Genomic DNA, 22,155 nt, shown 5'->3' with positions numbered 1-22,155 from the left:
CTATTTTGAGAATGAAGAATGTTTCCCATCACAGTGGAGTTTAATAACGTTTTCCACATATGCGCGTGCTAGCTGGATATCTTTTGGCATGATTGTGACACGTTTGGTCCGGATAGCACACAGGTTGGTGTCCTCAAACAGGCCAACCAGATAGGCTTCACTTGCCTCCTGCAAAGCACCAATTGCTGCACTCTGGAAGCGCAGATCTGTTTTGAAATCCTGAGCAATTTCACGCATCAGACGCTGGAAGGGAAGTTTACGAATCAGAAATTCGGTGGACTTCTGATAGAGTCTGATTTCACGGAGAGCCACGGTACCCGGCCTGGAGCGATGAGGTTTCTTGACCCCTCCAGTAGAGGGCGCACTCTTGTGAACGGCTTTTGTAGCGGGCTGCTTCCTGGGGGCTTTTGCCACCGGTGGATTTACGGGCAGTTTGATTGGTACGAGCCGTGCTCCTGAAAACTTCTCCTTATACACACCCCGCTTCTCTTTCGGCTTGGGCTGGGAGAGCGAGAGGCGGCCCTAGTGCTGAGAGCTACGGCGGCGTGGGCGGCTGCGGACACCTGAAGCATACTTTGATTTAATAGTTTGCAATTCTTCTTTTGAGAATTGTTTGTTCATACCTTTTGACCACTTATTATGATGTAGAATTACTTTTGGATTTACACATTTCTGTTATCTGTTTATGATCTTGTATACCCTTATCAGAGATATTTTATACAAATATTTTCCCAGTCACTGTTTCCCTTTTCATTTTAGTTGCATTAATTTTGTTTGTACAAGAGCTTTTCAAATTAATCTAATCAAAATTATCTATTTTTTAATAATTGTTTCTAACAGGGTGTGTTGGAGCCAACTCATACCCATTCTCCAGAACTTATTGTTAAGTTTTTTTATTGTGAACATTTACATCTCACAAATCAGCAAATGCTGTAATTTAGGGCTTGAATTATTTTTTTTGCTGTTTACCTAAACTTAAGAAAGTGATGGAGAAAAGGTTAATAATGCAGATTAAATATAAAAGCATGTAGTTGTACACTTTTTTGGGGGGGAGACAGTTCTTAAACATTTACTAGCACACTCCTGCCTCTATCTGCTGTTTGCTTAATAATTCATCCTCCTACCCATAGCTGTAAAAGATACCTAATCTGGTTGTCTTCTAATTGTTTTTTTTTTATAATATAACAGTTACCATGCCAGATAATATATACATTTTAAATGTATCATATTATGTGGTTGTCCCAACATTTTGGGATAATATATTGGTCTAATTTCTTATTGCTTCCCATTTTCTAAGTAATTCTTGTCAAGTAATAATAATTAGCATTTAAAGTTTATAAAAGTGCTTCACAAATGTTATTTTATCCTCACAACAACCTTGGAGATTTATGCTATTATTATCTCATTTTACAGATGAGGAAACTGAGGCAGACAGGGTTAAGTGACCTGCCCATCACATAGCCAGTAAGTGTCTGAAGTCAGATTTGAACTCAGGTCTTCCTGACTGGAAGTCCTGTGCTCTATCTACTGCACTGCCTAGCTGCCTCTGTCAAATAGAGGGTTCTTTCTTAAGTAATTTGTTTGGGGATTCACCCACCACCAGATGGGTGAACCCAGTTATTTCTGATTCTTCTTTCTTGAGCCTCTTCCATTATTTATTTTTCTGCTTATTAACTAGTACTACAAGTATAGCACAGGGCTTGGCACATAGTGCTTAATAAATGCTTGTTGATTGCCTTGATAAAGGTTCAGATCCCATTTCTGACATTTACTAGCTTGTAGTAGGCTAATCACTTAACCTGTCTCCAACCTCTGCTTCCCCATCTGTAAAATGGAGATGAAAACAGCACCTGTCTCACAGGGTTGTTGTAAGGCTCAAATAAGATAATGCATGTAATATGCAATATACCACACAAACCTTAAAGTCTTACATATGAAGGTCAGCTACTGAGACCATCAACAATTCACTTCAGCTCCCTAGGCTTTCATTTCTTTATCTATAAAATGAGGAAATTGGATTTCTTAGGTCCCTTCCCATTCTCAATCAAATGATCATAAGTAAAGATGACCTATAGACTATTTTTGATGTGGGGCTAAAGCTTAAGTGAAATTGGGGCTAGTGATAAAAATGGTCATAATAATAATAATAATAACTCACATGTATGTTGTGCTTTGAGATTTGATAATCATTTTCCAGAGATGATAGGTGAAGCCATGAGAATATGTGAGATTGCCAAGTGAAAAAGCATAGATAGTGAAGAGAGTTTTGGGAAATATCCACCTTAAGAGATTTAGAAGCAGATGAGGAGCCAGCCTAGTACAGAGAGAAACAGTTAGGAGAATATTGGCATAGAATCAGGAGAGTGTGGCCTGAAGTACCCAGAAGGAGGGAGAGGTCAATAACCTTAAGGACTTGGAGTGATCAAAGAAGATAGAAACTGAAAAGAGGCCATTGGATTTGAAAGTAAGAGATCATTGAGACCTGTGAGTGAACAGTGTCAGTAGACTGTTGGGGACTGAAACCAGACTGCAAAGTTCTGAGGAAAAGGAATGCTAACGAATTGGGAGTGTCAAATACAGACAACTTTTTCAAAGAATATTTTGGCAAAGACCGAGACCAAACTAACCAGGCTGGGTAAAAATGTATTCAATTTAAAAGAGTAAAATATCACAGCTCCCAAAGCAGTATTTTTCAACATTTTAAAACACTTAGAAAAAACTTTTTAAAAAAATAGCCATAATTCATTTCCTCAGCAGAGTTGAGAAATATCTTGTGACTACATCTGTGACAGAACTCCTCATATCCTCCAAAAGAATTGCACTTAGAGCAAATTTCTTTATCATGTTTAAGATCTACCAAGACTTATGGTCCCAATTTCATCATTTCCAATGTCAGAAAATGAAAGCAATTATCGTTAAAACATGCTGAACCAGGGAATAAGCAAACTGAATTTGTCTAAAATGAGGGATGTATATTATAACAAATGAGAGAGACTTTCAAGTCTGCTAAATAAAAGAGCATTTACAAATGGACATCTCATTTGTCTTCTTTGAAAAGTCTCTTGTGAATAATGCAGTTCAGAAGTCTATTTACTCTGTGAAGACACAGAACGTATTTAAATCTTTTTAACATCCAACAAGTGTATTCTCAAAATAATTCATTTATCTGTTAAGTAATTTTAGAATAGTATTTTAAGATGAATAATTTCCCTCACATGCATGAGGAAAAAACAAAACAAAACAGAAGACCTGCCACATAAACCCTACAAAATATTAACTTACATAAAATCAACATGAAAACTCAAGTATAACAGAATCATTATTTAATATACAATATTAAATGCAAATATAAAACATATAATAATTGCTATTATGTTAAATTTTGAATAATTACATTTAAATAATAAAAAGCACATATTTAAAGTGATTAGAATCTTTCCGTTACATCATTCTGGCTTTTTGACGAAACTACACTAACCAAGGACTATTTTCCTTGGCAAAAAGTAAGACTGACTGAACATAACGCAAATGTAAATGATAAATCAAGTTTGTGCCCCCTCCCCACTCTACTGTTATGTGAAATACAATTAAAGGCAAACACCCCAGTGGAAGAAGCTTCTCAAATGTGGACTTTTACACGTTAACTATATGGCAAAGACTTTCCACTGTACATTTGAGACATTGTTTTTTAGTTTAGGGTTTTTTGGGGTTTTTTTTTCCAAGTTGCTGGTTTCAGCTGCAAAGATTTTAAAGGCTGCTTTGTTGGCCGCCTAGAACACATCCGTGACCTTATTAAAGTGGAAGTGAAAGCTCCCCCCCCTTTTTTTTGCAACAGTAAATCTACTAATTTTACAGTCAGTTGAACAGCAATAGATTAATTTGTTTAAAGTCTGCATTCACAAAGAAAATCTGAACTTCACTGGCTTGAATGCCTGAAACTGCAGCACGATATTTGAGGGGTAGAAACTATTACAACTTGCCCTAGAATGATCCAGTCAGTTCACTGTCACCTGCTCTCGGCACAGGTGCTGACCCCTCAGTCTATTCTGTGCCTCCTGACAGAGTAGCAGTGAGGCTGGGCCTTTGTGTGTGACAGAGAACGCTTTTCCAATGACTGGGCCAGGCTTCTCCAGCAACCACAGGAAGCAGAATAAAGAAAAGGTTAAGGGCCACCACAAGGGTCAGAATGGGTTAAATTTAGTTAGCATCAGAGGTTATAGCTTTTAACAAGAGCTTGAAGAAAACTTATTCGAAGATGCAATTTGTTTCTTCTTTGTCAACCATTATTTTTTTTGTACTCTATTGATAGTGACAGCTTAACAAAGTTTTTATATGCCGGGGGTTTTCATCCTCTGGAGAATAAAGAACTGTGTTCCTAAAAAGAAATGCAGGTGGAGGACTTTATAAAGCTTCCATGATTTTCAAATTGAAGGTTTAAAATAGGCTCCCTGCCTGGCCAAGTCAAAAATAATCTGTAAGGGATGTTACAAAAAAATACACATTAGAGATGTGTAGAAGCTCTTTATAAATAAGTTACCAGTGGCCCAGACTTTTAGAAATAGTATAACAACAGAAGATTCTTCATGTTTTATTGCATATTACCAAAGTCCAGTTTTTTCAGTCACTATTAAAAATTGCCAGGGGGAATCCTCTTGAGTTTTTAAAGGTATCTGCCCTTTAAACATAAAGGGTAATAATATCCAAAAGCTAGTTTTCCATCTCATCTCCATGTAAACAAAGGATGTTCACAAATGATTGACTGTCACTCCTGACTGCCCACATAGTTTTACTGCTCTACATTTGATGCTCAAGGATTGAACTGTTTTAGAAAATATATCCTTCAATAGAGAGGCAGGAAAAAGTTTCAAACTCTGTCAGTGGCCATTTACTATTTACATCTAGTATGTGCCAAGAAATCAGTTTTGTGATATCCTGTATTTATTTCCATGTATGTAACACTTTAAATACATATTTAAATACTTAATGGATCTATGATCTCATCTATCCCCTTCAATGATGCCTCTTAATTCTTCAATGATGGTGATTACTTTCTTTCTATCCTGTACACAGTTTGTATAGAGTATAGAATTGTATAGAATTTTGTCTCCCTCATTAGATTGTGAGGTCCCTGAAGGCTGGGACTGTCTTTTGCCTTTCTTTGTATCTCTAGCACTTGGCACAATGCCTGGCACATAGTAAATACTTAATAAATGCTTATTGACTGACACTAATTGACTGGTGAAGATTGCAGCTAATTTTAGCCACATGGCTATAGAAAATGAAAGACTTGAATCATTCTGGCTTTAGTTGTTGTTTTGGAATGCAAAACTACTATTCCTGAAGGTGAATTTTCTAGTTCAGGTATAACGCAGTAGGAATGATGGTTTTCACAGAGTAAATTTTCAGATAACTAAAACTAACCTCTTTTACATGCTTAATGTCTTTAATAAATGCTTTGTTCCAGCGGATTATCAAGAAGTTCTTTGTCTCCTTGATGGAGCCACAGCCATCATTAGGAAGAGGTACTTATCCTATGGGCAGGCAGGTAGGTGGCTTGGTGGATATAGTGTCAGGCCTGGAGTCCAGAAGATTCATCACCCTGAGTTCAGATCCAGCTTCAGACATTTACTAACTGTGTGACCTCGGGCGAATCATTTAGCTCTATTTACCTCAGTTTCCTCATCTGTAAAATGAGATGGAGAAGAAAATGGTAAACCATTCCAGTATCTTTGCCAAGGAAAACCCCAAATGGAGTCACAAAAAATCAGACACAACTGGCACCAACTTATTCTATGCTGTAGAATACTGGTGCCTTCCTGGGCGCCTGTAAGGTAGAGGGTACTGTGTGCCTAGACACTGAATGATCTCAGTTAAGTTTTTTGAGTTTTTACTTTTTAATTTATCATCTTCTCACAGCTCCCCTCTAATATTTGTTTGTTTTCTGCGGTAAGGAGAGATCCAGACCTGTGATTTCATTCATGTAGGGAGCACCTGTAACTTTTATTCTGAGAGAGAAGCTTGAGTGATTGAAAAGTTAAGTGATTTGCCCAGGAACACATAGCCCGTATTTGTCAGATGTAGGACTTGAGACCAGGTCTTCTTTTTTTTAATTATTATTTTTGTATTTATTTAGTATTTTATTTTTCCCCAGTTCTATGTAAAAACAATTTTTAACATGTGCTTTTAAAACTTTGAGTTGCAAATTCTTTCCCTTCCTCCCCCCCCCCCCACACTGGGGAGGCATGCAATTCAATATAGTTAGTACATGTGTATTAATGCAAAACATTTCCATAACAGTCATGTTGTGAAAGAAAACACAGACAAAAAAAACTCAAGAGAAATAAACAAAGCAAAAAAAAGTATGCTTCAATCTATGTTCAGACACCATCACTGTCTTTTCTTTCTCTAGGAATGGACAGCATTTTTCCTCATAAGTCCTTCAGAGTTGTCTTGGATCATTGTAGTGCTGAGAAGAGCTAAGTCGTTCACAACTGATCATCTTACAATACTGATGTTATTTTGTACACAGTACATTCCACTTTGCATCAGCCCATGCAAATCTTCCTAGGTTTTTCTGAGAGCATCCTGCTAATCATTTCTTATAATACAATAGTACTCCATCATAATCACATACCATAATTTGTTCAGTTATTCCCCAATTGATGGGTATCTCCTCAATTTTTAGTTTACTCCCAGAAAAGAGCTGCTATATATATTTTTGTACATATGGATCATTTTCCTTTTTGGAAATAGGGTCATGGAGAGTCAGATGTGACCAAAATGACCGAACAACAACTGTGATGTGTAAACTCCAGCTAGCTGTTAGAAAATTCTCTTTTGGGATACAAACTTATTAATGGCATTGCTAGGTCAAAGGGTATTTGTGGTTTTATAGCTCTTTGAGCATAGTTCCAAATTGTTCTACAGAATGGTTGAATCAGTTCACAACTGAGACCAGGTCTTCTTAACTCCAGGTTCTTAATTTGTTCTACCATGCCATGCTTCCTCGGTCCTCTGAAACACAACTCCAGATTTGCTACATCTGAGAAATCAGACAAAACTTATTTTGTTAGTATCTGATATGAGTTAACAGGCTACATGAGTGACTTAGAGGGCTCTCTTATAAGTCAGACATGTGACTTTGTGAGAAATAATTTGGAGCTCAAAAGCCTTTTTTTCTTCTTTATACTTTTTGGTTCTCAGTAACTCAGATCTTCTGAATTTGGAACCAGTATACTTTTGACAATACCACATTGTCACCATCATTATTTCCATTAAAGGACATGTATTAAGTTGTAGTAATAATAATAATGATAATGATAATAATAGACAGTGCTGCATAATGCATAATCAGCTGAGAGCCAGAAAAATCTGAGTTCTGACATATGGTTGTGTGACCATAGACAAATCAACTAACTCTCATGCCCCAGGAAGTTTTCTAAGACTATGGAGTCTCAGAAAAAGTACAGATGTCTGTAGGTAGAGGAAGTTTCCTCGATGGGAATTTCCCAAACCAAAGAATCACAGGTATAAGTAACAACAACAATTCACATTTATATAATGCTTTAAAGTTTACAAGGCACTTCCTTAACACAGTCCCTCAAGGTAGAAAATACAAGTGTTATTTTTTCCAATTTAAAAATTAAGAACCCGGAACTTAATGAGATTAAGGGACTTGTCCAAGGTCACGCAGCTTGTAAATGTTGAAGTTGGTATTTGAACCCAAGCCCTCTGATTCTAAGTCCTGAGATCTCTTTACATACATTCTTCCTTCCTAGGAAAATGTAAATAAGGATTAAGGAAGAAATTTGTAGGTATAGCATCAATTAAAGCCTCACCAAATATTCTAGTCACCACAATGAATTATTAGACATTCTGGCGACCTGGTACTTGGGATCTGTCAAGCTTTGGTATATTTTAGACTCACTGTTGGCTTTCATTCAGGCAAGACTGTACATAATACCAAATAATTTTATTTAATACTGGGCAAAATCCAATTAAGTCAAATGTTTGGTACTATGTGAATGGCTGATTTTATGCTGGCTTGGTCAGATATTTTGGCAAAAGTGCTAATAATCTAAGAATTACAACATAAAGAAATGTAGACAAAGAATAAGAAAGATGTGCCAATAAAAAGAATTTTACAAACACTGTGAAATGCATAACAGAAACAGCTAGTCCCATTAAAGATATGTATTTTATTAAACATATATTTTATTATACATTTATATAATTATATCATAATAAGACATCATTATAATTATGTATTTATATAAATACTACATACTTATATATAAACATGTTAAATATTATAAATAAATGTAGTTATATACTTTATAGTCATGTTATATGGAGGATGCAGTGCTTATTATTCTATGTAGTTCTAGCACAGCCTTACAGTACTTTCAATAATTATCTGTTATCTTGATTTGATTGTGTGTTGGGTGGGAGGGAAAAATCACCTCCTTTCTTCCATTGATTCATAGAAGGTTTTTTTTAAAGCCTAAAGTAGGTGATATTTTAAGAGGGCCTCCAAGGAGAAGAAAGTGTTTTGGGCAAAGGAAACAGAATGTATGAATTTCATCCAATAACTATTTGTTAAATGCCTACCGTATACCAGGCTCTGTAATAAACCTTGGAGTTACAAAGATACATGTAATGGTGTATGCACAATGCCTGCTCAGCTGATGCAACCTCTCCACATAGAGGAGGCTAGGGAGCTCACGTCATATAGATGTATAAAAGAAACGCCTTGGAGAGATTGTGGAGCATGTGTAGACATTCCATAACTGATCTAGTCAGCTATACAAGTGGTAGAGAAGAGGCTCTTTGACTGACTGGGGAGACATTTTAAAAAGTCCATCAGCTAGAGTCACTTCCGTTTTTGGCTTCATTTGCTCCTTGGGGATCTTGGAGGCTCTTTCACTCCTCGAATCTGATGAGACACCATGCCATAACTAACAGGCCTTTTTGAATGCTTGCAACCAATCAAAGAACCTCTTCTCCACCATATGATTAGCTGACTGGAAGCAGTTACAAAATGTCTACACATGCTCCGGTCTTTCCAAGGCACATCATCACAATTCTCCAGGAAGCAAACTATAGCAGTTGTACCAGCTGAGCAAACTGATGGGATCAGTGCATGGACCAGGCTCTCACTGCACAAGAATGAAGCAGTTACTGCCCTCAAGGAGCTTACACTCTATAGGAAGGATACAGTAGGTCGAAGATTAATACAAAGCATATATGAAGTAGATACAAATTAACTTTTGGGTGGAGGGCACTAGAACTGAGGTAGGGATCAGAATAGATTTCCTGTAGGAGGTAGCACTTGTGAAGAGGGAGTGCATTTCAGGCATGGGAACAGCCTGTTTAAAAGCAAAAAGGCATTTGCAATCTACCTTAACTCTTAATAATCCCCTTCGTTCATTCTGTCTGCCAGCCAAACTAAACTCCTCTTCATCCCACGTTTTTTTAACCTGTCCTCTCCCATCTCTGCAACATTGTTCACATTGGCTCCATGCCTAGGAAGGAGGGGAAGGGAAAGCAATGAGCATTTATTAAGCATCTGTTATGTGCCAGACACTGGGCTTAGCATTTTAGAAATATTTTTACATTTGCTCTTCACAGCAACCCTGTAAAGTATTATCCCCATTTTTTTTATAGTTGAGGAAACTGAGGCAGGTAGTAGGTAAGTGACTTGACCAGGGTGACATAGCTTGTGAGGTCTGAGGCCAGATTTTAACTCAGGTTTTCCTGATTCCAGCTCTTCTTATCCCCTCACAGTTAGTTCTAGGGTCTATTCTAGCCCTGGTCTATCCCAATATATGAAATGCTAAATAAAAAATCCTTTTTCCCTCCTGTGCTATCTTAAGCTATTATATGCTCAAAAATTCCAGAGCATAAATGTTGCAGCAGAGGTAGTAGATAATTCCTTACTTCCACAGAATTTGCTGCCCAGAAGCCCCTTTGATACAAAGAAAACTGGTGAAACATTACTAATAAATGTCGGAAATGGGACATTTTCTCCATATACAGGGAAATGTTTGTGTCTGTGCTCCCAGAAGCTGATCTGACACCATAAGTGGCTGTTGGGTCAGCTCAAGGACGCCCATCTTGAGACACAGATTTAACAACTAATAGTATCATCTGTCTCCAGGTCTCCTTACATTTTAATTGTCTATAAAAAATATCCTTTGGGGACAGCTAGGTGGCGCAGTGGATAGAGCACTGGCCCTGAAGTCGGGAGGACCCAGGTTCAAATTTGACCTCAGACCAAACACTTGACACTTACTAGCTGTGTGACCCTGGGCAAGTCACTTAACCCCAATTGCCTAAATATATACTATATCTATATCTATATCTATCTATCTATCTATCTATCTATCTATCTATCTATCTATATCCTGCAACATATTTTACTAGGATTCATAAATATCCTAGTAGCTTGACTTGTTTCTTTCCTTTCCCAGTGTGGCTACTTATTTACAATAAAAAATACTTTTAGATAAGTTTTTGGTGGTAAATGTAGGAAATCATAACGATAAGAGATATTGATCACCTATCCTTTCCAATTATCTCTACAGGCTCAGAAAAAGACCAATTCACCATCTCCATTTGTTGAAGTTTATTTTCTTCTTTGAAGACTTAACTCAGTTTCTACCTTTTCCCGAAGCTCTTCCTTGGTTCCCTCTACCATCCAGATAAAAATTATCTTACCTTCCTTAAATTTCTCATGGTACTTTGTTTGGACCTTTCCTTTGCATTTATCTCACATTCCCTTATATCATAGTTATTTGTGGACTTTTCCCTTTTCTTTCCTCTCATTGTATTTTAAACTTCAGTGTATTTGTTGTATCTATATTTTATCTACTCTACCTGACACAGTGCCCAACCCATTGAAATGCACTTGACAAAGCTTGTTGAATTGAGATTGAATGAAATTGTAGCCTGAGAACAGAAGATGAGCCTTTTAAAAATATGAAAACATAGTCTAGATGGGAAGGGTGATAGCTGTTTACGGGAGAGGACTAACAAATTTATAGTTCTGAAGTTGGAGGAAAATTTTAGCAGTGGTGGGTAGAGGAGATCATGCCAGCTTAAGTATCCCCAACTGAAAACCAGTCCTTTTTTCCATCACCTCATTCCTTGGTTGTTAATATTGGAAAAAAAAACATTTCTAATTCTTTTTCCTTTATGTTCTGTTCTCCTAATTCCTTTAATTATATCAAGCATAGTTCAACATTTCACAGACTTCTTTTTTTTTCACAGACTTCTTTAATGGATTAAAATTCTTAGTTATAAGTATTTAATGAAAATTATGTTGTATATGGAGCATATTTGTTATTTCTTTAAGGACATGTTTTAATCCTAAATGAGAGCTTTCCTAACAAATGTAAGATGAAAACTTTATTAAAAGCATTAAGAACTTTAAAGTGAGATTTAAATGTTGTCCAGGAATGAATATGCAATTTTAAACATCACTAGAGTAATGATTTCTTTAAAATAAAAGAATAAAAGTCTCTTAGGAAAACTTTATTAATTTGTCAGCAATCTTCATTATATGAGTTGTTTCCTCATTATGTATTAGAGGTATTCAATATATTTTATTACCAAATCCTGTTGTATGTTTCTTAGGATTTTACTTTGACTAAATAGGAACAAATACTTGTTTTCTAGGAAAACGTATTTATTGTAGCAAGAAAAAGCCCCAACGATTTATTCCCATCCAATCTTGTATGGCCAAAGAAAGGGACAGGTTTTCCCCTATTTTCCCAGTTGGAAGGATACTATGGAATGATATGTCTTTGGACCCAATATTCCTTTGTCATCTGTTTATGGTAGGGGAGAAATTACAAGGAAAAATATTTAACTTAATTTTTCACAGAATCTGAAAAGGCTGTATAACTTGGTAACTGTTAATGAAAGTGTTTTGAATAAGTAAAAACTCACACTGCTGAATTCTGTAATGCATAAGTAGTATATTACTCCAGCAGCAGTGAAAAGATCTGCCTACATGAAAAATAAAGACTACTATTTAATAAGAGTACAGATTTATTGTTCTAAGTAATAGTTACATTTAGTGTCTCAAGTGTCACAGAGGCACTGCTAATTTGCTAGAATATTTTTCAATTCAGTGAACAAGATCTTTGCTTGTGTTCCTATCCTAAATACACATTTTCTTTCTATAATAAGAAAAGTTATGAACAAAGCCTTATATTTGCATCTGGAGAAGAATAAACCACAAGGTGTGGGTGAGGAGCCAGAGAACGTATTGGCTGACGTGGGCCAACTAGAAACTTTCCCCTTCTATAACAATCTCTTCACATCCAGAATAGGGGCAAAATCACATGAATTTGTTGGGATTCTTTTGCCATAAATATGAAGCAGACACTGTGCTAAATCCTGAGAGACAAAGAAAGCCAAAAAACCAGAATGTGTATGGACCATTGTCAGTGGCAAGAGGGCATCTGCCTAGTCTAAGTCAGTATTGGCTTCCAACACTACAATTTTGTAGGTCTCAGCCTTTTCCCATGCTATACTTCAGTAATACTGGGTTTCACTCAGCTTTAGGGCAAAGAGATAGAGATGGGTACTCTGGGCCACACACATGTGGATGTGAAGGGATTGGGCATAAATAGATGTATGTTGACCTCCATACCTCAAGACCCTGTAACTTTACTAACTCACACATATCATGGGGCCAAAACTAAGGGGACCACATGGAAGTTCCTTGTACCTTGTCTTTCTTTTTATTGGAAATCCTGGGACAGTGAGAATAAAGGACTTGGATGCATGAAGTTCACCTGGCACTGGTGAAGTGGCTATCAGGAAAAGAAAGGAGCTAAGCTCAACAAATGTACTGTTTTGATGTTGCCAAAGGATTGAGATATGGGTTGCCATGATTTAGCTGCCTATTGGTTTAGGGTAGAAGGTTTCTTCTTGTACTATGACCTTGAGAACCTTAGCCTTCTCCAGTCTCTTGTTCCTGCTTCCTCCAGGAGCACATATGCAGGCCACTTTGTTTGATGCTGTGGTTCTCAATTTTTCACCATGATGGCACAGTAAGCTTTGCAGTGAGGGTTCTGAACATTTAAGTTAGCAGCGCGTCAGGAGACTCAAGCACGTTCCATTTCCCTTCAATAAAGGCAGCCATTTTGTTGAATTCTTAGAAAATGTAAGGTCTGACATGTTTTGAGGTTGGTGTTTATTTGTAAAAGTCAAGTTTTGTTTACTTTATTAATACTATACTTAGCATACTAGCATGCTGGGTAAGTTTGTTAAATAAATTATTTATTAATGTTCTTTTATGTGAAGTAACGTAACATCCAGAATTTCATGGCACACCCCTTAAGGAATTATTGGTTTAGTTTAATAACTACTTTCCTAAGGTAGTGAGGCAATACAGATGCACAGAGTAAATAGAATCTGGCTTTAATGACGGTTCTTTAAAGCTTTCCTGACTCAGTCTGAATGAATTTCTCAACTCTTTTACCTTAAGCCCAGGGTCCTTTCATTTGGCTCCTCTAAGAATGTCTATAATCGCTATCTCCCATGCTAAATTTAAGGCTGGACTGCCTAAAAAACCTACCTTTTGCTAGTACTAAATCTGCTTCAATTCAACTACTTTATTTTCTTCTTTTAAAAACTGTTCTTGTTTTTCGATACTAGATAAGCTCTGGATATACAGGCAAAACGCCATACCCTTCTTTGTCTTTATCATCCTCAATTCCCAACTCTATTAATTCTGTCTTGGTGGAAAGAGAGTTACACCATCTTTATTACTAGGTGGTGCAGTGGTTAAGTGCTGGGCTTAGAGTCAGACCTGAGTTTAAATCCAGCCTCAGAAACTTCCCAGCTATGTGACTTTGGGCAAGTCACTTAACGATGGGGCTTGTGTAGCTCAATGAAACTGAGCTATACCATACAGGGTTACTCAAGATGGATAGGTCATAGTGGAGAGTGCTGACAAAAAGGTAATCCACTAGAGAAGGAAATGGCAAACCACTCTAGTATCTTTGTCAAGAAAATCCCATGGAGAGTGAGGTCCACAGTGTGACTCATGAAGAGTCAGACACAACTCAACAACAACAATAATTTGTATTCTATGTGTACCTATACCTGTTTCAAGTCAATAACATATCAGAACCAAGGCATAAAGAGAATTATATGCAATATGTCATATAATGGGGTAGATTCTTATCCAAAATTCATTTTTACTTATCGGGGCCTAATAGAAGCAGGAACAGATTGTGTAGCAAAGAACATACAGAATCAAGTATACAATAGTAGTCAGGGTTTTAATTAGTAGATATTTTAACTGATAAATCTAAATGACAGAAACATAAAATTTTTACAGCTTTATGGTGAGTGTCTAGAAGGACTGAGTTGAGATGAATTAGCAAAATAAAGTAAATGCTTAAGTTCCTTGTTTAAGGTACAATAGTGTTGGTGTTTCCTCGTCTACAAATTGGGAATGATTACTGTAATTATAGCTATTATGTGAGGCTATTATAGAGATCAATTTAACTGATTAAAGGGGAATCCTGTGAAAATCACTTCTCTCTCATGTATGTTTTTCGTGTTCTATCACTTAGAGTTATGAAGCACTCTTTATCCACCTCACAGAAGTTTAACTTGCAGAATTTCTTCAAGGAGTTAAGATTTAACCTTATTCAGATCATTTTATTTTCTCTTATTTCCATTGGACATTGTGAATGAGTGAACCTTACCATGCAAGGTTAACTTCTTGGAAAAAGTCCCTCTATCAAGAATGTGGCAGTGTCCATACAGAAATGAATTTGACCTGGACAAAGCACTTAAAAAAACTGCCATGGTTTCTCTCTTCTTTTCTTGAAGAGGTGGGGGACTTTGAGCACAAAACAATGTATACCCTATTATGAGTGATCATTTAGTCAGTTGATTTTGCTTATCTATTTTCCTTTGGTACAAGCCTCACTGGGTAGGTAGTAGCATATTACTAAGTAGCTGTGATAGAAAAACCAAAGGTATCATAAAATGATCACTGAAAGATAAAGAAATTATTTTAAAACAACTGGCCTTGGTAAAATCATCACTTGATGATTTTTACCTCAATTTCTATCATCTGAAGATTGCTCACAATGACAAGAAATTTGTGAGTCCCCCCATCATGACCGATGTTAGCAACACTTGTTCTTGGATCAAGCATATGCTGCTGTCATCCTTGAGAACAACAGCACAGGTAAAGGAAAAGCTACACTAAGGATAGGCAGGAGGGATCTGCCAAGCCAGAGACACAGGAGTATCAGGCATTTGTCAACTAGGAAAACACTGAAAGGAAAAGAAATGGCATTGTCAGCGTCCCATGAGCACACTGAAAATTAAGATGTTGAATAAAAACCATCTGGAAAAAATAGCTGAAACAAAAACAATCCTAGCAGAATGGTTTATATAATTGGTGAGACATCCTAACTCAGACCAGTTGGATCTAACATACTCTAGGTGGTAGCATTGGATTCTCTGTCCCGCATTTGCAGGGTATTTAATTTTCTGCTCCAGTGCATCCTTGGAAATAATGCTCAAAGATTGCCACAAATCTCTCATGACATACTAGTGTATACAAATCAGTGAGTGAAATAAGTAACAGTAAATTTTAGTATTCAGTCAATAAGAACCACACTCTATTTCCATGTCCTTAGTATCCTACATGCTCTATTCTATCACAGTTACCTTCCAAAACCTAAAAAAAAAGCTAATCTTGTCCTTTCAGTACTTCTACATAAGAAATTGGATCATAGCTTCTGTAAATGTTCCTTCTTTCCTTTCCTTTTCTAGGATAAGTTCTCAGACTATTTTAACTTTTAGAAAAGAGCATTCTTTTTCATCTTTCAGTTTCAAGTATATATGGGAAAATACATACAGTATCAACAAAATTTTTCCAATGAGTTTTGTACTTTACGCTTAAGGTATATGAGCCTACAATATTACTTCAGTTAATAGGCAAAAATGCTTTGTTATTTTTAAAAACACTCGGGGAATCAATTCTCAAGATAACTGAAAGAGGGAAAGATTTCCCCAAAGGGAAAAGATCATAATTTATGTTTTTATCTAAAAAATAATAACAATGTGAAATTTTAAGATAGCAAAAAGAAATACATATGCCCACTTTACTACCTCGGTCACATCTTTTTAATGACGATCTATATGTAGCATCAAGAGTGTCCTTGATACAAACATGGCAAGGGAAAAAGCAGGTTTTCATTGGTGATTTTCTACAGAAAACCACACCTTTATAGTCCTGTAATTAACAGAGCTGTAGATAATACAAAAAAAAACTGCTGGGCCTATAGTTTATTGATTTTAAAGAAACATTTAATTTAATAGAGCAAATTGAAACTTTGAAGGCTCTCCTTAGAGGAGGTACATAAAAATCAGAAATGGAAAGTGTTATTACAGAGATAACTGGCTGAATGAGCATACGCATTTCTCAAGTGTTCTTTGGTCAGGATAGAAAATCTATGAAAGGCTCAACCAAAAGAAGGCTTCTTTACCAATATTGAGGTTATTCAAACAGTCTATTTGCAGATCACATCATTACTGCAAAAGATATTGGTCTAACCACTTACAGTAGAAAAACAAAGTGGATGAAAAATGCATATTGCTCAGATTCTGAATTTGGAGTCAAGAAGACTTAGGTGAGCATCTGTGTTCTACTTTCAACCTGTATTACCTTGGACATGTCACTAAAGCTTTCTGAGTCTCTGTTTCTTCATCTATAAAATGAAGGGAGTTTGAACTAGATGACCTGTAAGGTACTTACCAGCTATAAATCTAGGACCCTATAATCTGGTAACATGTAGATGAATAGGCAGTCTATCACATTAGTCCATTGATATGTGTATCTTGGACCAGAGCTGAAGACAGAGGATGGGTTGAGTCCAAAGTTAGGTAGGAGGAAGAAATCAGATTGTATTATATTTGGGAAATTGTATAGTGCTTTCAAGGATTCTGAATTGTTTGCTGAAAGAAAGGTCCATATGTTACATGAATAATATCCTGATGATGCTATATGGCTACAAGCCATGTAACATCCTGCTCTCAGGAGAGTTAACATTACAGATAACTCAAATGGCAATAGAAAGACTCACTTAGATATGAACAAGCATTAGCATGTTACAACTACTTATGTGTGAAAAGTGGCATAAAATACATTATTGAGGATACATATGACTAGTAGAGGAGGTGAGCTGTTAATATAGCAAGAATGAGAAATAACAGATGGATATCTTCAATCCTGCACAACAAAACCATCAAATCACTGAAAATGTAAGAGGGAAACCAAAAGTACTTTGGATATATCCTCTGTTAAAGATTTATGGGAAATATGGACAAAATTTATATACTATGAGAAAACATGTGGAGCAGATGTGATCTGTATTGGGGGAGGGGATAACCCTACCTATGAAATTATTGAGATAACTAATAATTACCTGAAAAATATTTGTAGGTAACATCTATACAATTTCAAAATCAACAGGATAACTTGAATTTCAGAAAAAGAAATTGAAAAGGCATAAAGAAATTCTTAAAGAAAAAAAAACCTAAGACCAAAAAGAAATATAAGTGAATTCTACCAAAACTTTAAGAGAAATTAATCCTAATATTATATAAAATGTTTGGAAAAATAAAGAAATGAGGTATCCTGCCATATTCCTTTAATGAGACAAATATAATCCTGATACCTAAACTGAGAAGAGATAAATCAGAGAAAGAAAACTACAGACCAAGGATTTGTAACGTGGTAAAACACAGACACACACACATATATTAAATTAATTTGAAAAAAATTAATTTGGAAAAAAAAATCTTCACAGCTAATTTCTCTAACAAATATCCAATATCCAGGTTTCAAAGAAGATACAAACCTTTGTTGATACAGGAGTTTTGCTCACCTGGGACTTCTCTATGCCAATGAAATCATACATTCAGCCTTTCATCCCTATCAAAGATATGCCACAAGAATGTTTTATTTCGATTTATTAGTCTTTATTATTTGAGGTTCAAAGCTGCTTTTCCTGTGTAGGAGGTTATTTGGCTGACTAAAACCTGTCTCATGGGATGTTAAAACTTAGTGAGGGTCCTCAGACATTCCTGAGATAAGAAGCCAAAAGATAAATCAAGCTTCCTAAAGTAATTTAATTTGCTTTATTTGTGGAACAATGTCAATAAGCTAGGACCCCGTGTTATTTTTTGGCATGAAAATCTCCCCTCTCAACTAGCCCATTGTGAACACAAAATCTTGCAAGCCTCACTTTAATATATAACTTTCCCTAATTTATCTATAGCCAAAACCAAATCTATTTAACTTTTATGACCTAAGAGGATATACAAGATTGCTGAATGATCAAAAATTATTTCTCTCTGATGTAATTGAAAACCATGTAAGTTTTGTTAGAACCCTAATCAAGTTCAGAGTTATTTTTCTGAGCTCTGAAACTGTGCTTAAGCATAATAAGACCTAGGCTTTAACCTCTGGAATCTCTTCATGGTGTTAGTGTTATTTGAAAGCAATTGTCTATCAAAAGAACTCCATGGCAATATTTTTCACATATCAGATATATAAAGAATTCATATAAATAAAGAATTAAGAGACATTACCCAGTAAAAAAGAGGGCCAATGGATATGAATAGGTAATTCTTACTTGAAGAAAAACAAATGATCAAGAACTATATGAACCAATTTATTAATAATAGGAGAAATTAAAATTAACACAACACTGAGATTCTACATCATACACTTTAGATTAACAAAGATGAAACCTTTGGAAAATAGCAATTGTTGGAGGGGTTGTGGAAGAACAGACACACTAATCTATTGTTGGCAGAACTATCAATTAGTTCAACCATTATGGAAAATATTTTGGAACTCCACCTAAAAAGTCACTAAATTTTGTATAATTTTTGTCACAGTGATATTAACATTAAGAATGTTTCCCAAGGCTGTTCCCCAATTAATAAATGGTTAAGGGATGTAAACAGACAGTTCTCAAGGGAAGAAATCTAAGCTGTCTATAGCAATACCAATGCCTGAGAGCAATGCAAATTAAAGGTACTTTACAGTTATAGCTTACATTCATTAGATTGGCAAAGTGGACAAAAAAGAAAAATGACAAATGTTGGATGGGCTTCAGGAAAATAGCACGTTGATGTGTTGTTGGTAAAACTGGCCATTCTAAGAAGCAATTTGGAACTATGCCCCTAAAGCTACTAAATTATGCAAAGCCTTTGACCCAGTATTAATGCTACGAGGCCTATACTGTACTCCAAAGAGGTTAATAAAGAGGAAAAGGCCTTTTATGTATAAAAAATATTGTAACGGATCTTTTTGTGGTGGCAAAGAACTAGAAACTAAAATGCTGCTCATCAGTTTGTGAATGGTATAGGAATGTAATGGAAGACTACTGTGGTGTAAGAAATGAAGAAGAGTTTCAGAGAAACCTGAGAGAACTTGCATAAACTGGTGCAGAGTGACATGAGCAGGACCAAGAGAATAATTTATATAATATTACTGTTTTTAAAAAAAAAGAACAACTTTGAAAGGCCTTAAAACTTTGACAAAAACTCAGTAATGACTCAACATTACTTCAAAAAATGATGACGAAACATTCACTCCACTTCTTGGCAGAGATAGGAAGAGCTGGAGGTGTGGAACCAGTGTGCATTCTCAGCTATGTCTAGTGAATGGATTTATTTTGTTTTCCTTGACTGCACAATTTCATTAACCAAGAATATTTCTACCTGGTTTGGGGATCCGGGTGAGAGAACAAATGATGACATAGCAAAAAGAACATCAATTAGGCATTTTAAAATGCACAGAGAGAAGGGAGAGGAAATGCAGAAAGAGACACATATAGAGCAGTAGTTACTACCTTGTCAAGTATACACGTATACACACACACACACAAATAGTATACATATGCATATATGTGCATATTTTGTATAATACATAGAATGTACTTTATTTACATGTAATAATATATTTTATAGAAATATAATTCCATATATTAAAACAATTTTACGTGGCAGAAATTTGTGATTGAGTTAATATTAACAAAGAGAATTTTAAAATAGAAAAATTATTCAACTGTTAGTTAAATGATCAATAAAATTACATCAGCTACAAACATCATCTCAGTTCTGCCTTTGCATCATATTAATAAGTATATTTTACCTAAGTTTTACTATACTGCTTAGAAAAGTATTAGTATTCTGCAAATGTTAAAGAGCAGCAGTCTAAATGGACAAACTCTTCTCTTTAAATACTCCAAAAGGAGTCAAATTAAGGAATGTAAATAGTAGTGAAACCCAACACTAGCAAAGTCTTGGAAATATGACTTGATAGTAGTTCTTTTGGTAAGGAGGATCGATCAAGAGAGTTTCAATTTAATGAGCTACCCAATCAACTTGATGAAATTACATTATATAGACCTTTATTGATTGGCTGGCTCAGAATAATATTTCTTCTCCCCCTCTCCCTTCTCTCTCTCTTTCTCTTTCTCTCATTACCTCATGGCCACCCCATTAGTTCCATTGTGAAGGGAGCTGATAAGCCAAGTGTTTTATGTGTTTTCTGTCTTTGTTTATGGATTTCTGGGAGTCTTATATGTCTTATGCATTTTCTGAGGGGTGAAATAAAGGCTGTCCTATACTCAATACCCACATTGTACCTTTAATCTTTATATAGAAGTACATTTTGGAAAACCCAGATACAAGCTATGCCCAAAGTATAGAATTATATTAGAATATTTTCTTAGAGCAACTCCAGGTGGTGGGAAGGTAGAAGAAGGCAACCATTCAAAGAGAGAAAATAACCTTTTTTTGAGGGAGGTGGGGTGGAAAAATCAGGCCTCTAGGATTAGATTCTATTCTATGTGAACTGAGTCTTGGGCAGTCCTAGCCTATAGGTTTCAATATGAAAAAGATTTGGGATTCTAAACTAAGCCAATATGAATTAATAATTTGAAATGATAACCCAAAAAGCTGATGCAATTTTGGGTTGAATTAATAAGAATATACTATAGTACTATGATCAAGAGAGGTTACTATGGCTGAACTATCACATTTAGTTCTGGGTGCTACATTTGAAGAAGGAAATTACTAAACTGGATAACATACAGAAATTGGCAACCTGGATGGTTAAAAAAAAAGAATAAAAAACTTAAAACTCACATATAAGTTTGTTAAAGAAGACTTAAAACTGTATCATATGAAGATTAAAGAAATTGAGGGTATTTAATTTAGAGAAGAGAAGACTTAGGGGAGACATGATTGCTGCCTTAAAATATTTGAAGAACTATCATTGTGAGAAAGAGATTTAGCTTATTCTGCTTGGTACCATAGGGGAGAGTCGGTTGGAAGTGACAATGAGGTATTTTACCTCAATGTAAGGAAGTTATAGTTATCCAGCTATGGAAAGTCTGCCTCATTAGCTGTTGAGCTCACTTCCCTCCTCACCGCCATCTCTTAGAATCCCAGTTTTCTTCCAGCTCAGCTGCCACTTCCTACGAAAGGCCTTTCTGGATCCTCCACCCATGGGTACTCCTTTCCTTTGAAATTACTCTCTGTTTCTCTGAATACTTTGTATTTATTTATCTCAGTACATGGCATAGCTACCCAATAACAAGTAAGCTCCTTGAGAGTGGACCTATTATACCTCCAGCACCTATCACAGTGTTTTGTACATAATATATATTTGCACATTTAAACATATTATTCTGAGAAGGGATCCAGAAGTTCTCCAGACTACTAAAGGTGTCCATGAAACACAAAAGGTTAAGAATACCTATAGAGCAAACTTATTTAGACATTGATCAGGGTGTTGGAATAGATGACTTTCAAAAATCCCCTATAACTCAGATACTATGACATTTTGATTCTATGCTATTATAACCCTTGCTTGTGCTAACAATCCTGCTAAAGAGTAATACCATCATACCTGTTGAATTGTGTTTATCTCTTTCCTGAGAGAAGAGCAGTGATACCTATAGCCACAGTTTAGCAGAACCTTTCAAACATTTGTTTTTTGTTGTTTTAGTCTACTAGGATATACTAGGATATCTTAATTTGTAACAAAGGTCAAAACTCATTCTCTGTTCTACTATTACTGTTGATTAA

The 22,155-nt window shown here is 35.8% G+C and overlaps 1 protein-coding gene across 1 annotated transcript; it reads right to left on the bottom strand.

The window, feature by feature from the left end:
- LOC110215594 (histone H3.3A-like) lies at nucleotides 1-21,501 on the bottom strand. Its single transcript, XM_020997199.2, has 2 exons — nucleotides 21,496-21,501; nucleotides 1-522 (listed from the first exon to the last, which is right to left on the bottom strand). Exons 1-2 carry the CDS (start codon nucleotides 21,499-21,501, stop codon nucleotides 1-3), a joined length of 528 nt encoding a protein of 175 aa, XP_020852858.1.
- Between the last annotated feature and the right edge of the window lie 654 nt (nucleotides 21,502-22,155).

The sequence above is a fragment of the Phascolarctos cinereus genome, unplaced genomic scaffold (assembly GCF_003287225.1).
Source record: "Phascolarctos cinereus isolate Bilbo 61053 unplaced genomic scaffold, phaCin_HiC Scaffold_726;HRSCAF=1367, whole genome shotgun sequence".
NCBI classification, from domain to species: Eukaryota; Metazoa; Chordata; class Mammalia; order Diprotodontia; family Phascolarctidae; genus Phascolarctos; species Phascolarctos cinereus.
The sequence above is the reverse complement of the archived record's forward strand: the minus strand, read 5'-3'. Positions and strand labels throughout refer to the sequence as shown.